The 16,310-nt window shown below is 48.4% G+C and overlaps 1 protein-coding gene across 2 annotated transcripts; it reads right to left on the bottom strand.

Annotated features, from left to right (window-relative positions):
• Positions 1-1,909: 1,909 nt before the first annotated feature.
• On the bottom strand, positions 1,910-16,304 carry PPP1R3F (protein phosphatase 1 regulatory subunit 3F). Of its 2 annotated transcripts, none has more exons than XM_024745233.1 (4): positions 15,797-16,304; positions 6,237-6,292; positions 5,936-6,018; positions 1,910-3,677 (listed from the first exon to the last, which is right to left on the bottom strand). In XM_024745233.1, exons 1-4 carry the CDS (start codon positions 15,814-15,816, stop codon positions 2,382-2,384), a joined length of 1,455 nt encoding a protein of 484 aa, XP_024601001.1. In that variant the 5' UTR covers positions 15,817-16,304; the 3' UTR covers positions 1,910-2,381. The 2 variants fall into 2 exon arrangements, with proteins under 2 accessions (XP_024601001.1, XP_024601003.1); XM_024745235.1 differs by having other exon boundaries at positions 2,044-3,677; positions 5,936-6,015; positions 15,797-15,946.
• Between the last annotated feature and the right edge of the window lie 6 nt (positions 16,305-16,310).

Raw genomic sequence — 16,310 nt, 5'->3', positions numbered from 1 at the left:
TCAGGTTTTAGTATCAAGGTTATAGCAGCCCCATAAATTGAATTAGGAATGCTCCCTCTTTTTCTACACTCTGGAATTGGTTCTATAAAATTGGAATTATTATTATTATAAATAATTATTATAAATAATAATTATTATTCCTGGAGTATTTCACCAGTGAAGCCATCTGGAGACAGTTTTGGCAAGCTATATGTCTGTAGTGATTTGTCCATTTTATCTAATTTTCAACCCAATTGGCATAAAGTTGCTTTTTTGGACATTGAGCAAGTTGTCACATCAGTGGAGGGCCACAGACACATGTCTGGACTTTGATATTTGACAAAGTCAGAATATGCTCATTGAAAGGTGAAATATGGGTGTGTTGAATTTGTTTTCACTAGCTGTTTTCCACTTCCAGACCTCTGCAATGCTATTCCTTCTTACTGGACTGCCCTCTCTTCCCCTTCATCACCTAGTGGATTCCTTCTTGCTTTGTGTGGTGTTTTTGTTGTTGTGGGTGAGGGTGGGGGGAGTTGCTTTGCTTGTTTGTGCACCACGCGGCTTGCAGGATCTTAGTTCCCTGACCAGGGATCTAACCCGGTCCCTGGCAGTGAAAACACCAGGTCCTAACCACTGGACCACCAGAGAATTCCCGCTTCTTGTTTTTTAAAATGCAGTTCAGGTACCACATCCTCCAAGAAGGCTTCCAGAGTTCCCACAGTGGACTAAGCATCTGTCCCAGGGTCCCCGCAGCTCACTGGATCCATCACTGCTAATGTACTAACCACACTGCACTGAAATTCTTTCTCTGCGTCTGTCTCCCCCACTAAACTGTGGGCTCCTTCCTCTGTGTCCTCAGAGCAGAGCAGACGTCAACACTTGTGGAACTAAAGTGAGCTGTAACCACTGAATGACCAACTAAGTTCTCTAGCCGTGTCTCTATATTTTCCCACATACGTTTGTTTGTTCTTTTATTTCATTCAATAGGTATTTATTGAGAACTTACTATGTGCCAGGTAGTGTTCTAGAAGAGTGGCCAGTGAGGAAAGAGGAAAGAGGAAAACTATGAGAGCGTGGTATCCTGGAAACCAAGTGAAGAAAGGATTTCAAGGCTGAGGAGATGGTTAACTGTGTCAAAGGCTGCCAATAGGTCAAGTAAGACGAGGTCTGAGACTTGACTGTTGATAGAACAATGTGAATATCATCAGTGACTTCAGCACTTTTGCTGAAGTGGTTGGGCAAAAAATCCAATTGTGGTTAAGGAAAAGCACTGGAGCCCTGGGGGAGAAGGACTGAAGAAAGCTGGTATAAAGTTTTGCTGTGAAGGGAAGCAAACAAATATATGGTGTTTTATTTTGCTATGCAGAGTTTTTTATTTGCATGCAGTATATACATCTATCCTTTCAAAGCTTCTGGGTTTCCAGTTTTGAGTTAGAATGCAATGTCTGTGGACAGCAACTCTGAAATGAATTTTTCACAGCACATTAAGTCCTCTGTCCTTTCTGAGGCCTCCTCAATCTTGAGGGCAGAGGGCTCTCCCTGCTAGTGTCAAAGGCTGTGTTTTGGGTTTTTTTTTTCCACTAACCTCAAAACCTTGTGGCTGATCCACAACAAACATCCCCTCAACCACAGCTGACCACATGTCATGCGGTCATGTATGTGACACCAAACACTCATGTGGCCACCATTCTTCCTCCCTCCCTGGCAGAATGTGAAAAAGACCAAAGGACCTGCCCCCCAAAGGCCACCAGACCACATGGATTAGTACCATAAGATGAGGTGACACAGATCCTCAAGGACATATTGAAGCAGCAGCAGCAGGCAATGACCACATCCCACCCACCCCTACCCACTCCCCACCGTGGTCCTCCCACAGAACGTGACCACCCTGCACGTTCAGACCCACACAGAACACTGCACAAGACGACACATCGTTTCTCATAGAGCTGTATTGTGGCATATAATAATAGGTACTCTATATAAATTAAATTAAAAATAAAGCTCCAGCAGGTTGCACAGGTTGGCTGTTAATAAATATATCTCTGGGTAATTGTGCCCCAAGACCAGCTCATGACCACTCTCCCTCATCCAGAGAATTATACAAAAATAAATACAGGCTTGGGGGGGGGGCGGGATGGGAAGGGAGGACATGCCCAGTTCCATTCTGAAAGTTCTCACTCACACCATCCACCCATGCTGTTTCTCTCCACTGGTATCACCGCAGGGAGCCCCATGCTGACTGGAGAGCTAAGGGACAGGAAGGCCTCTCTCCAGTCAAGCATTCTCAGAAGCAAAGGACCCTTCGCTGTACAGGCCACACATCCCATCTGAACCCTCTGGGGGGAGGGGCTACCCCTCCCCAGAGAGGGGGAACCTGTTATTGCTGATCTCACAAGCAGCTCCTACGAGAACCAGGCCAGAGAGAGGCACAGCGCAAGCACCAGGAGGGACATACCACTGTTCAGAGCCACGGGGACCACCACCAGCCCAGCCAGGACCCCCAGAGTCTGGGTCAAGGGCCCCCAGAGCTGGGGAGGCAATACACACACACTCTCTGCAGGGGCTGCTAGGGTTGGAGACCTCTTTGGGGGCTCAAGGCTTGGGCCTGAACCCTCTTCATCCTGGGAGCTCACATGGGGCCTGGCCAGGCTGGAAGGACAGACTTCAGCCCCCAAGGAACCAAGGAGGGGGAGATCTTGCCCCTGCAGGACTGGAGCAGCTGGCTCCTTGCCGAATACAGAAACCGATCTGTCTGCCAACTCAGTGGTAAACTCCATCTGGACTTCTGTCCCCCCTGGTGACCCAGTCACCCCAGCTATCACCCTATTCACATGCAAAGAGTCAGAGTCCTTGCCCATCCCCTTCTCTGGAGCCCCAGTGAACTGACCCTCCATACTCAGAACCACAGGGCTGTTACATCCTGAGCCTTCTGCCCACGGGAGCCACACATCTCCCATAGTGGCTACCACAGGATGGGCCCCAGAGAGGATTTCCGGAGGCGATTCCTTGGGGGTGTCCCCTTCTGGGCTGGAGGGTATGATGGGGAGCCCCTCTTCCCCCTCCCCCTCCTCATCAGGGTCCTCGGTGTCCTTGATGAGCTCCACACCACGCCCCAGCCTGGCATAGTGCAGCGTGATCTCCTCAGCCAGGGCACTGTTCAGGGCCCGCTCGGGGCCAGGCCACTTCAAGATCAGGTCGCGGTCCGTGAGTATGCCCAGGGGATGGCTGGGAGATACCCCCCCATCTGTGGGGCCCTCCCCACTACCTCCTGTCCCACCAGCAGCCACGGCAGCCCGCAGGCGGCTCAGGTGGGACAGGTAGAGCTGCTCCAGCTCCTGGTCAATGGTGTCCTCGCCAAGCAGCTCCTCCAACCCACTCACGACCTCCAGACCCCCGGGGGTCTCATCCATGATAGCTCCCACTATGGGGTCCTTTCGGCCCCTTCCATTCTCTCTGGATACTTCCCACGTAGCCTCCACCTGTCGCTGGCTGGGTTCCAGGAAAGGCCCAGCTGCCCCCTCACTTGCATCGGGCCCCGAGGCCTGGTCCCTGGGAGAGCCACCCAGGCCACAAAGGGAGGAAGAGAGAGGAATCCTGATGGCCGGTGCCTGTGGGACCTCTGTGAAAGCCACAGGTGGACTTCTTCTGGGAACATCACCTTCCTCTGGGGGTTTGCCAGTCACTGTAACTTCAGAAACCTGGAGCCATAGGGGGAGGGGGGAGGGAGGGGAGAGAAAGGGAAGGGAATGAAGAAGAGGAAGGGATGGAACAAGCAGAGACAGTGAGAATTGGTGACAGCGCACATCCAGCCCCACAGGTGTTTCCAAGTGAAAACTCCATAAAGAACTATAATTTTCTTAACTCCAAAGACTATGTCTACATTAAAATAACAAAATTAGGTAGAATAAAAGGGGGCTTCCTATAGATCATAAAGCTGAGGAATTCAGTGGGCACCAATATCTGGTGAATGACTACCAGTAACTACTGTTGGTTGACCTCCAAAACATATCCAGAATATCCATATGAATTCATGTATTTTCTCTTTTAAACAAAATTTATTTCCTAGCCCTGTCTTTTGACAAGGCCTAGAAACAATGACCAATCTAGTAGCAACAAGCACATCTAGCACCCAGATCTTGGTTTCTAAATACCATTCTCCACTGAAAGGAATCAGGGCTTCTGAAATAAATGACTGTTCCCAGGTTCGGGGCAGGGAAAGTACAAGATGAGGCTGGGACATATTGACATACAAGAATGTGAGAAAGTGCTCAAAGAATGTTGGGGATGTATCAAAAGAACTCTAGAGCCAATGAAAATAAGCTCCCACTGGCCAGAGACAATTCAATTTAAGTGTCAAAATAAATAAATAGGTGCAATGGGTTGAAACTCATCAAATATGTTTAAAATTTATGAGTTATTAATGCCACCCCAAAACTTAAAACCCTTAATTGGTCACCTTTGGAGAAGTTCATTTCTTCTGAAAACTGGTAAATAAAAGGGAAGTTTTTAAGTATTTATCCAGCTTTTTCTATACAAACTATATACCCTCAGGGCATATATGCTCAAGGTAGCCAAATAGTTGATGTGAGAAAGTTTTTCTTTAGAGAAGAATTCCAGCTAATAAATAAAATGGAAATAGAATTAAGTAGAATCAATTCTATTTAAATTAATTTAATAATAACAGGTTATATTTAATAAAAGTAATAGTAATTAAATTTAATACTAGATGAAATTAATTAAATAGAATAAATTAATAAAAATGGAGTAGAAATGTGTTTCCACGTGGATGCAATCAGCCAAATCCAGACTGTGGGAAACTCTATAGGACAAACAAGGCTTCTTCAACAAACAAATTGCAAGAAAAGTGAGACAGATTTAAAAATCTAAAAAGACCCATCAACCAAATACAATGTATTGACCTTGTTCGGACCCTAAAATACTTATGAGACAAGGAAATTTGAACACTGACCAAATATTTGATGATCCTAAGGAATTATTGTTAATTTTCTGAGGGGTAATGTGGCATTGTGGGGCTTTTTTAAAGAGTGCTTAATTTTCTGAAATACAAACCAAAGTATTCAAGGATGACATAAAGTCTGGATTTTTTCCAAAATAATTCCATAGGGAAGGTGAGAGGAGGGGCTGGGGTATAGAAAAATGTAGGAATGGACGTGTTGAAATTTGTTGAAGCTGGGTGATGAGTATATGTGGATTCATTATACTGGTTTCTTTACTTTTATTATTTATTATTTTTTTTTTTTGGCCACTCGTATCTGTGCCTCCACTTCTCCCACCTCACCTCCTGCCGCTCCCCCTCACTCACTGCTCCGCTGCAAGGCCTCCTCCTTGCTCTTCCTCACACATACTAGCCATGGCCCCGCCTTGAGGACTTTGCACTTGCCTGAGATGTTCTTCCCTTACCTTAGTTATCCACATGCCTCACTATTCCACTTTCTTCAGATCTTCTCTCAAATCTCACTGACCACCAAGGCCTTCCCTGGCCACCCAATCTGAAGTTGCAAACGTCTTCCCTCCCCCAACACCCGCCCCACACACACATACACTCTCTCTCTCTCTCTCTCCTTATCCCTTTATTTCTTTTTTCCTTAGCACTCATCATCATCTAAAATACCATATATTTTAACTGCTATTTTGTTTTATTATGTCTCACTCCACTAAAATGTAAGTGAGCCCCATGAAGAGACAGTGTTTGGGTCATTACTGTATTACCAGTGTCCCTAACAGTCTTTGGCACAGAGCAAGCACTCAATAAATATTTGCTAAACTAACAAATGACATTTCTATAAGCCCAGGCAAATAACTGCATTCTACCCTTCTGCCACCAAGTTCTGATTTGGGGGGCCACCCCCCAACCTAGGGGAGACCCAGAGCAAGTCAGCCCCACCACCCAGCCTCCCATCGGGCTGTCCATCCAGAGGCTGCCAGGCCTGCTTACCTGAAGTGTCATCTGGGGCCACGGACGGAGAGGCGTGGGGGCCACCAAGGGACCCACTGACTCCTGGACATCAGGACGCTCTGCTGGAAAGAAGAGGACAGCGTCGGGGCCAGGCAAGGGTATAAACAAGCCTGGTTTGGTTAAGAAAATATACTCTTCTAGCCAACTGGCAGATTTGCCTCTGAAGCTTTCTGTGACAGTCTAAGGCAGAAGGTGCGTCTTAATTTGTGGAGAAAGAAAAGGGGAGGAAGAAAGAAATGTTAAATATAAGCTAAAAGTCCCCAGCCTGCCAATTGCTTACCCACAGCAGGGGTATTATCGTCTGCACTCTTCATCCTCAGCTCCTCCTCGTTAGGCCTGTGGGGCGGAGGAGAGAATGCATGGATCTGATGCCCTGAAAGGCCGGTTCTGCCACCTACCGGCACCTTCTGAGCCTCTCTGCTGGCCCACCCTCACCTGACAGCTGCTGTTTTCTCTTCTGCTGCCTCTTTCTATCCTCTGGTCATAAAGTCCTACACACTCACTGTAGAAAATTGACGAAATACAGGAAAGCGTAAGGAAGCAGGAGAAAAGTCACACATCAGCCAGAGGCAACCATCGTTACCATTTTGGAAAATTTCATTCCACACATTCTGTGAATCGTTTAGATTCTGCGGGCATAATTTTGCAGCTGGCTTTGTCCATTTAACAGTAAGAAGCAGCATTACATACTTTTGTAAACCTTTGAAATGGCTGCTTACTACCCCTATCACATGGGCTGACCTTAATGTACGTAGCCATTCCCTTCCTACTAGGCAGCTAGGTTGTTTCCTTCATCTTGCTCCCACAAAGCAGACTTTGGCAGACATCATTGGGCATAGCTTAGTGAACATTTTGGATCATTTCTTTAGAGCATACTTCTGGCTGTGGAGGAAACCATCTTTTCCAAGAAAGGGCAAGCAAGGACTGTGGGGCACAGGAAACAGCAAAGGGAAGGAAGGAAGCAACTGGAGAATGGGAAGGAGGTCAGCGGAAAAGGCAGTAACCCGAGATCACAGAGGCCTAGGTCCCTCCGCCAACCCTCCACCCATCAACATATCAGCCTGGCAGGGCACTTAACCTCCCTGAACCTCACCCTCCTCACCTTAAAACGGAGCACAGGGGAGCCAGCATGTGTACAGCAAACACAGGGCAGTCGAGGGAAATGACATCAAGCCAGACACCAGGGCCTGGCACAGAGCAGGGGCTGAATCAAGCATAGATATTTGTTGGTCTTTTTCCTCATTTGCCAGGCAAGTCAGACCCCAAGGTCTGAGTGGTGGAAACCAAGGGTATTTCAGTCAATCCCTGCCAGGGGTGAGGGCATGAGGATCATGGAGAAATCGCTGTTCTCATTCTCACCAATGAGTATCAACTGCTTACAAATTAAGGCAAATGAGGGAACCATTAACTAAAACACATGCGGAGACCTGAAAAGAGCTGAGGTAATAACTCAAACCTTCTTTCTTCCTCAGAAGTAACAGGATGATGTTGACATTTCGGTAAGTGGTTGCAACTTTTTTGAAAACACATAATCAGTTACCTTCACAATTACCTACAGAAACAGAATATCACTAGCTGACCTGAATATAGTGCTTACTATGGTACTTCGTAGCATAGCTTCACATATATTCATTTAATTCTCATGAGAACCCTATGAGATAGGTACTTTTACTCTTTTGAAGTAGGCAGTTTTATTATCCTCATCTTACAGATGGTGAAACAGAAGCCAAGTAAATGGCTCAAGGTCATGCAGCAAAGATCAAAACCCAGGTCATTCAGCTCCTAAGTCTGTGCTCTCAACCAACAAACTGCTCCTTCTTGGATGAGGGAGGCTGGGGTCTTACCACAGCCTCATCTCCAATCCTTTCCAGGGCAGATAGAAAGAGGCAGCAATAATGGACAAGATCCCTCCCTCCACCTTCATTCAAGCTTTGCTTTTGATCTGCCTTTTGCCCACACTCTCATTCCCAGTTTCCCTGCCTTCAGGGGACATGTGGCTAGGAGACCACCAGACACAGAAATAGCTGCAAGAACTGGTTTTTATTAGCACCCTTGGGGAGGAAGCTTGAACCATGTACATGGATCTAGAGTCTGGAAGATCTGGAAGGGACCATCTGGTTTTCTCCACAGACTAGGGCTCACACATCACACCAGAGGTATTTGAGTCAGAAGACTACAGGGCATGAAGTAGGTGACTCCAGGAGCCCAGCCATCAATTCCTGCACTTCACGGATGAGAAAGGGGGATTCGGAGCAAATTGGCTTGGCTCTGCACCACTCCCCTTAGTAGGTCAAAAATCCAGGTCTTTGGATTTGTGGCCCAACACAATTTCTGCTGACTTCTTTTGCTAGTGTAGTCCTTCATTAGAGAAAATGTCATCTTCCTAGGGTCTTCTAAAGCAAGCATCCTCAAGACCCGCAAACAAACAGAGAGGCAGCCCTCCTCCCAGGGCAGGGCTAGGCAAGCCTTCCCCTGCCATCTGGCCCAGTGCAGGTGCATGATAACCAGGCTTCTAAAAGCCACTCCAGAGTCCTAGATGTACATGAGAGAGAAGAGAGGGGAACTCAGGATGCAGCCAACCAGCAGGAAAAGAACTTCATGGTCCATTTGAAGGAAAAAGAGAGAGAAGAAAAACAAATACAAAACAAATCCTTCAGCCCCCAGAACATCTCTTCCAAAGCCGGGGAGGGTGAGAAGAGGGGGAACATCCAAAAATCACGTCAAGTAATTCAGCCAATCCCCAAATCCACGAAGTCAGCAGAAGTACACAGGTCACTCTCCCTACTTCCAAAGTCAGAGAGATGAAAGCAGGAGGCACAGCATCTATTGTTCACCTCCTCCACCGTGGGCCCTTTTCATTGATACACCAAGTCATTTGAAAACCCTCACATCTCTCCTTCAAAGCAACACCCTTCCCTTTGCAGAAACTGTTCCCAAATGCAGAAACTGAGGCTCAAGGAACAGTATCTACACCTACTAACTAACTACACACCACACTGATAACATCCAAAGAGGGTTCCATTTTGAAGACAGTGTGTGAAACTGTGGGCTTAAAAAAAAAAAAAAACACTAAATATCCTTGAACTGTCTTTCACAGTAAATATTCGGAGGCAGCTATGACTTTAATCAAAAGGAGGATAGTGAAAGAAATGGAGTACAAATGTATACTGACTCACTAATCAGTAACAGAGAAGAGGGGTTCTTAGAAAAATGGGGAGGGAGATTAAGAACAAAACTGTACCTCCCGTATGCTTGCTAATTTTCGAGAAGGAAACTTGCTCTTTTGGCACCAACCCCACACACGCCACGTGGTATTGCCTCAAGGGCAGTGGGCAGTCACGAACCGGAGCACAGACCAGGGGGCATCTTGGACACTCATCCTCTGGGCGCTCTCGTGAGAACTAGTCAAGACAGTGTAGTCCAGGATGGGCCGTGTCAGGCCTGCATGCCTGTCTCCTGGGTGTGAAAAGTCTTCCTGCCATCAGGAGACTCAATGGCCTGACCTCAGAAGGCACCCAGGGAGACCAGGGTGTGAGATTTCAGAAAGAGTTGCTGTGGGCCCCAGCCTAGGCCAGCCAAGACAGAACAAAGAAGTCAATCGCCACAGAGAGTGAGTGAGCAAGTGAAGGCTGACAACCTCTGTGGAGAAGAGCAAAGCAGACTTTCAGAGCAGTCACATCACTGCCACCACCACCCAAGTCCTCTGAGAGCACCCCCAACACTCGTGTTTTCAAAGAACCTGGCCAGCCCAAAGTGGGTCATGCACTGAAACCCAAAGGGAAACTCAGCAGACCCCAGCTCCCATGCAGTCAGCCTGAAGATAACGCTGACTCTCCGAGGGGACAGGTGGCTTCGGAAATCTGCCCGAGATACTTGGAATCCCAGTTACCCTGAGCCATCTGCTTTCTAAAAACAACAGGGTTTGAAGGAGGCTGTGAAAGCCACCAAGTTATGTGGGGTACTTCTCTGTCTTCCCCAGCTAGTCTGTGTCAGTGTCAGTTCTGGGACTTATGGACAATCCAGCAGGGCAGAGGGAGGAAGCTGAGCAGTTTGTTGTGCTATGAGCTTCTGCTACAGCAATGACTTCATTCATTTGGCCGTGACCCACGGTAAGAAATACGTTTTACATCATAACCCAGCACACACCCATATATACATCTCTCTGAAAACCAGTTGTTCTTTGAATGAGATAACGCTTACCTTTACTACGTGTTGTGATGCACTCATTATTTTCTATGCTATTTTTTTTAATGTTTGTTGGAATCCAGTAAATTTATTTCACATCTTAATAAAGGGTCATGACATGTAGTTTTGAATAACCCCAGCTCTGCCACCTACCAGCTGTGTGACCTGGAGCAAGTTACTTAACCTCTCTGTGCCTCCGTTTCCTCATCTGTGAAGAGGGTATAATAGTAATACTTACCTCAGAGAGCTGTTAGGCAGATTGAGGAAATATTTGAAAGTCGCCTTTAAAGTGCTTAACAAACAGTACTCCACTCCAAATTCCCACTGAGAGAAACTGAGGCTCTGAAGAGGAAAGCAACTTGCCCAGCATTGCCCAGCTGGTAAGACACATCACCCAGCCCGGCACAGCAGTTGAGAACTGGGGCACCAGAGCAGGAGCACCCAGCTCAGATTCTGGCTGTGCTGCTTTCATAACACGTGGCCTCAGGCCCACATCCCTCGACCATGATGCCCTATCAATTTTCCGTGGAAAAGAGGATCACTTTCACACTAAAATCCTCACTCCAGACAACTGAGATGACCCCTGGCCCATCCTGTTTCGACTTTGATTGTTCTGATTTCCCAACTGCCAACTCAGATAGCAAGTTGGGTCCCCATCCACTCAGCTACAGGTACACCTAAAAATTATTGAGGGCTTACTGTGCATCAGCCCAGGGCCAGACTCTGGAGACACAATGGTGAGCAAACCCGACTAGGAAGCTTACAATTTAGCGTGCAGGAAGACATCAAAAAAAGATACTCACACTCATTCTTTCAACAAACATTTATTGAGCACCCGTTAAGTGCCAGGCACCGTGGCAGGCCCTGTGGGAATACAGTGGTGAACAAAAGCAGACCATGTCCCTACCCCTCACGGAGCTTACAGTCTAGCAGGGCAGAGAGGGTCATCCGATAATCCCCTAATGAAGGTCTAACTACAAACTGAGGTCAGGGCCTTCAGAAAAGGAAAGAATGCCCTAGAACAAGGGGCCTTGGCCCAGACTACAGGGTCAGGGAGGGCTTAAGATGCTTAGAAGGAAAATGAGCAATGGAGGGGTCAGGGAGCGAGGGGCTGCTGAGGACTCTATGGAGGTGATGGAGTCAATCTCGAACAAGGGGAGTTTGAGGCATCTTTGGGACATCGGCCAAGTAGAGATACTGAGTTTGTATGTATGAGGCTGAAGGAAAGAGTAGGGAGAAAGAGAAGAACCAGAGAGTTCAGAGGAAAAGCAGCAGAGGATGGTCCCAAGGCAAGGGAAGAAAGTGTTTTAAATAGGAGTGCTCAACCACTTCAAGAACACCAAAAAGCCACCTATGGAATCTGGCAGATGCAGGGGCAGAAGTGAGTGGAGAAGACAAGTGTAGGCAACTCTTTAGAGGGGGGTGGACAGTGAAGGGGAGAAGGGTGATTGGGTGCTGGCCAGGAGCAGTGGGGACAGAGGTGGGGTCAAAGCACAGATTTCTAAGACAGCAGAGACACTGGCATGTATAAAGGCCAATAGACAGGCTCAAGCGAGGAGGGCAGTGAAAAGCTGCCAGGAGAGAAAGGGTAACTGATTATGTCAGGTTCTGGAGCAAGTGGCAGAAAACTGGAACCCAGAGCACAAATGGGGAGACTGGCCTGAGGGAAGAAAAGGACCCCCCTCCTCCCCTGTAACACAAAGGAGGGAAATCAGTTTGCAGGCTTGGGGGCTACAAGTTGTGGGGAGTTCCATTCTTATAGCTTCTACTTGTTTTTTTGAAGCAGGAAGTCTGAAGGTAAAGAACATTTGAAAGAGTCACCTCAGGGACGAGACAAGAGTGGATCAGAATAAAACAGTAGGACTGCCAGGCAGGGTGGAAAATGACCCTGGATTTGTGGCAATGCTCATCTCCTCTGCTCTATGACATTCTCTAACAGGGCTTGCCTGCTTGGTTGGTCAGTTGCTATAAAAAGACCCAGGCCTGAGGTGGTTGGGATGGACAGGCTTCCAGGAGGAAGCACTCTTAGAACTGAAGGATCAAAATGAGACTGCAGTGGGAACCGGACCAACATTCCTGATGAGGGAAACAGCATGGACAAAGGCCCTGAGGCAGGAAGGGGGAAAGCACCTTGGAAAGACCACAGTGACAGAAGCTCAGAAGGCAGAGGATGGCATGAAGTGAGACTAGATGCCCTGGAGGCCAGACTGGGGGAGAGGTCATGGGGTGCTCAAAAGCCATGCTGCAACTTTCTTGGTCTTTATTTTTAAAAGGAATAGGACACCTCCCAAGGGTGTTAAGCCAAGGCAGACCTGGAGGGCTCTCCTCCCCACACCAGCCCTGGGATTTTGGACTCTGGGAGCCTCAGTTTGCTCATCCAGAAAAGAGGGATCGAAACCATCTATCTCACAGGGAATGTTGAAAGGATTAGATGAGACTGTAAACGCAAATACTCCGCAGGGTCTCTGCCAGGTCTTGTACAACAAACCCTCCATCCCTGCCCCTCCCACCCCGTTCCACCACCGGCCCTTTGACATCTTAGCGCCAGTCTGCATCTTTGGCCCTGTTTGAACCTAGCACTGTGCCCAGCACATGGTAGGCCCTCAATAAATGCTTGTTGATGGATCAGCTCTAAGCCTAAGGGTTATCAAAAGCCTGGGCCAGCAACTCGAGGAATGCAGCCATTTCAGTTTCTGAGCTGTATCCTGAGGGCTAGCACAGGCTTCTCCCGTGTCCCCACGTGACGTGGCTGTGCTGGTGCACAGTGGACCTGCAGGCAACACTTCCTGAATGGGAAGCCCTCTACAACAGGGCTCCCGCAGGCTGAGGCTATCCCCTAAGATCCTCTACCACCTCCCAGAAGGGCTGGGTCGCAGGCAGCGGCTGTTCTCCAACAGCACTCCAAGTCACCGGCAGCACGCAGGTTTTAAAACAATAATAAGTTGAAATGTACTCGCCAAGAAAGCCACCGACCTACAAAGAAAATCTTATCGCTGATCTTGCAATGAGCACCGACCTCCCCTTTGCAAGAGCTGAGATCAAGATAAAGAAGCTATCGAAAAGCCATCTGCCCACTTAAAATAATATCATAAGTCATGTTAGGAACCACAGACCTGGGGCCAGATACCAAAACAATTGTCTGAACGGGCTGCTTCAATTTCTCCTTAAAACCACCCATGTATGTTAAAAGAAAAACACCCTCCCACCCACCTTGGCCCTGCAAGCTTTTGATTTCTCTGTTCCCTTCCTTTCACACTCTAAAATGACCAAACTCTGTTACCCAAACTGACACGTCTTACAGACAAGGCTCCCACGACAGCCAGCTGGAATGACGACTCGGGAAAAGTGACAGAAATTAAGGCGAGGGGCACTGGAATGGCTGGATATCTTGATCTGGGTGATGGTTTCACAAGGGCATACATATGTAAAAATCTATTGAGCTTCACACTTAAGATCAATAAAGGAAAAAAAAAAAGCTAGAAGGAAAGCAAGACATGCTAGGAACATGGGAACACCTGGAGCGAAATGCAGAATTTGCCCTGAATCCTATCAGGCCTTCAAGAGGAACAGTAGTTTTTAAAAAATGTCCCTACCGTCTTGTCCCTGGTCCTATCACTCACTCGCTGAGTGTACTTGAACAATCTGGCTCACTTCTCTGAGCTACCTCAGTTTCCCCCTCTATTAAATGGGCATAACCATAGCACCTACACCACACAGCATGCACAGTGGGACTCAGGAGAGAACAAACTTGAAGCTCTCAACACAGAGATCAGTAAATGTTGGCCACTGTTAATCTTTCAAAGCTAACACCATGCTTCAGTTACCTTGCCCATGCTTGCTGTGTCTAATCCAAGCACACAAATTGACTGTCATTCCCCTTTAGCAGATGAGAAAACGGAGGCTCACAGATGAAGAAACTGAGGCAAAGCTACACAGCTGGTGATGGACAGAGCAGAGTTTGGGAGGGGAATCCAAGGAACTATCTGTGATTCCCTAAGCATTAATACTGACACCTATACGGCACTACTAAGAGCCAGGCTTGGTTCTGAGTGCTCTTACTCATCTCCTGTGAAGTAGCTGCAATAATTCTCTCTGCTTTACAGATGAGGGTACTGAGGCACAGTGTGGTTAAATGAGTTGGCCAAGATCATAAGGCTAACAGATGACAGGACTGGGATTTGAACCCAGGCACTGATGTCAGAATCCACACTCTTACGCCTGTAAGGAAAGCCATGCTGCCTACCCTGCTCAGATAGTCTCAGGTTACTGTTACCAACACAGGTTGGTAAGTAGGTACTTGTCTGCTTGCTCACTTACCCAGGCACATCTGCCCACAAGCCCCAGGCTAGACCCTTCTGAACCACTCACAGCCTAAGGCCCTTCCAGGATCACAAACATCTTGCTGCAGCCAGAGGCTTCTGATCAAGCATATGCAAGGTCCAAACAGCATTTTCCCATTCCCATTTCCAGTCCTCCCAGGAGCAGGGAAATGTATGCATTTCCTACATGTGCTTGGAGAATCTACTTATGCCAGGTTAGACTTAGGTGATTCCCCCCAAAATCAGGCCTAGCTGCTACTCTTGAAGAACTCATGGCTTGACAGGGAAAACCCAGGAGGATCTTGTATCAGGGGCTTCTGGGGTTAAGTGGTTCCTTCTCCCAAGCCCTGAACGGTCACAGATGGTGCAGCAAAAACAAAGGTAAAGAGCTTCCAGTCCAGGCCCATCTGGTTCTGCCTCTGCCAGAGCCACTGCTTCTTGTGAGAGCAGGGGCTCAGCCCCTCAACTCCACAGTAGATATCAGACTAAATTAGAGCAAAACAGTAAAGAGAGTGCACAGGCTTCAAGGTCAGACATGGCCAAACTGGAAAAGCCAGGAGCCATCACTTCCTCAACCAGTTTCTCCCTCTAGAACTCTGGCTTCCTGCTCCATCAAATGGGGATCAGATTCCCTGCCTCCCACGGGTAAGGACCTTGGTCCACACTACCGTATCACTGCAGTTCTCTCCACTCCAGCACACTACCCTTCATTCACACCAGATTCAGTCCCACCTCAGGACCTTTGCACTTGCTGTTCTCTCTCCCTAGAACACCTCTGCTCCCATTATATGTGCAAAACTATTCCTCTTTATCATTCAAGGTTCAGTTTAAACAGTACCTCCTCAGAAAGTCCTCCTTGTTCCCTTTTCTACAAACTCTCTCCCTCCCCATATCTGTGCATAACTCTTATCAGCATCCAGGACTCACTTTCTCAAAGGCCTTCCCCAAACACCCTACCTAAAGCAGCTATTCCCTCCCAAACTGTCCCCTTACTCTATTTTACTTTCCTCTCAGCAGCTAAACTTATTCGTCTGTATCTTATCCACCTGCTGGTTTTTTCAAACTGTCTCTCATAAAAGCCTGTATGCTCCCTGAGGGCAGGTAAGATGTCTGTCTTGTTCAGGGCTTTACAGTGCAATTCAATAAATGAATGAAACCCCAGTAATTAAAACACAGCCTAGCACATGTTTGGTCTCCATTACTCTTTGACCGACTGACTGAATGCGCCCTCCTCCCTGTCCCGGAGAGCAGGCCTCAGGGGCTCCTGGGTCGGAATGCTTGTCCTCCATCCTAAACACAGCACTGCGTTGGCGGAGGTGGCGCTGGCAGACATTACCTGCGCCTCACCGGCTTCATGCAGCTCTTCAGCTGCCTGGCCTCAGCCTCCACGGGACCCTGGCACTCGGGCTGTGGCTCCAGCTGCTGCAGCTGCTGCTGCTGGGGCAGCCCTTCGGCATCAGTGGGTGTGGGAGCGGGTGCAATCCGGAGCAGGACTGTGTAGTTGCGGCCGTGGTTGTTGGCCCAGAAAGTGCCCTCGGGGGTCTCATAGCGCACCACGAAGTCCAGGCGCGCCCCATCGCCCGCACCCTCAGCAAAGGGCAGCTGGAAGGCAAAGCGGTCGGTGCGGCCGCCGTCGTCGGGCGAGGAGGCGGGCGCCTGGCCGGGGCCCAAGCCAAGGCCCAGATCCAGGATGGGATCTCCTGCTCCAGGTCCTCCCGCTCCTGCCCCCGGCGGGCTGCGCGGGACGTAGCGCGCTGGGTGGTCGCAGAAGGAAGCCCAGCCGTCGTGTGAGGCCCGCACGTGCACCGCCTTCTCAAAGGAGCGGTTCAGCACGCGGACCAACCCGCGCA

Source organism: Neophocaena asiaeorientalis, unplaced genomic scaffold (genome assembly GCF_003031525.2).
Source record: "Neophocaena asiaeorientalis asiaeorientalis breed wild unplaced genomic scaffold, Neophocaena_asiaeorientalis_V1.1 scaffold1418, whole genome shotgun sequence".
Classification (NCBI taxonomy): Eukaryota; Metazoa; Chordata; class Mammalia; order Artiodactyla; family Phocoenidae; genus Neophocaena; species Neophocaena asiaeorientalis.
This window is presented reverse-complemented; position numbering and strand designations above follow the sequence as displayed.

Coding starts and splice junctions, on each gene's coding strand:
- PPP1R3F (XM_024745233.1), bottom strand. CDS start 15,816: ATGAAGCCGGTGAGGCGCAG. Junction 6,293..15,796: donor ATGAAGCCGGTGAGGCGCAG/GTAATGTCTGCC, acceptor TCCGCCCCACAG/GCCTAACGAGGAGGAGCTGA. Junction 6,019..6,236: donor CGATAATACCCCTGCTGTGG/GTAAGCAATTGG, acceptor TCTTCTTTCCAG/CAGAGCGTCCTGATGTCCAG.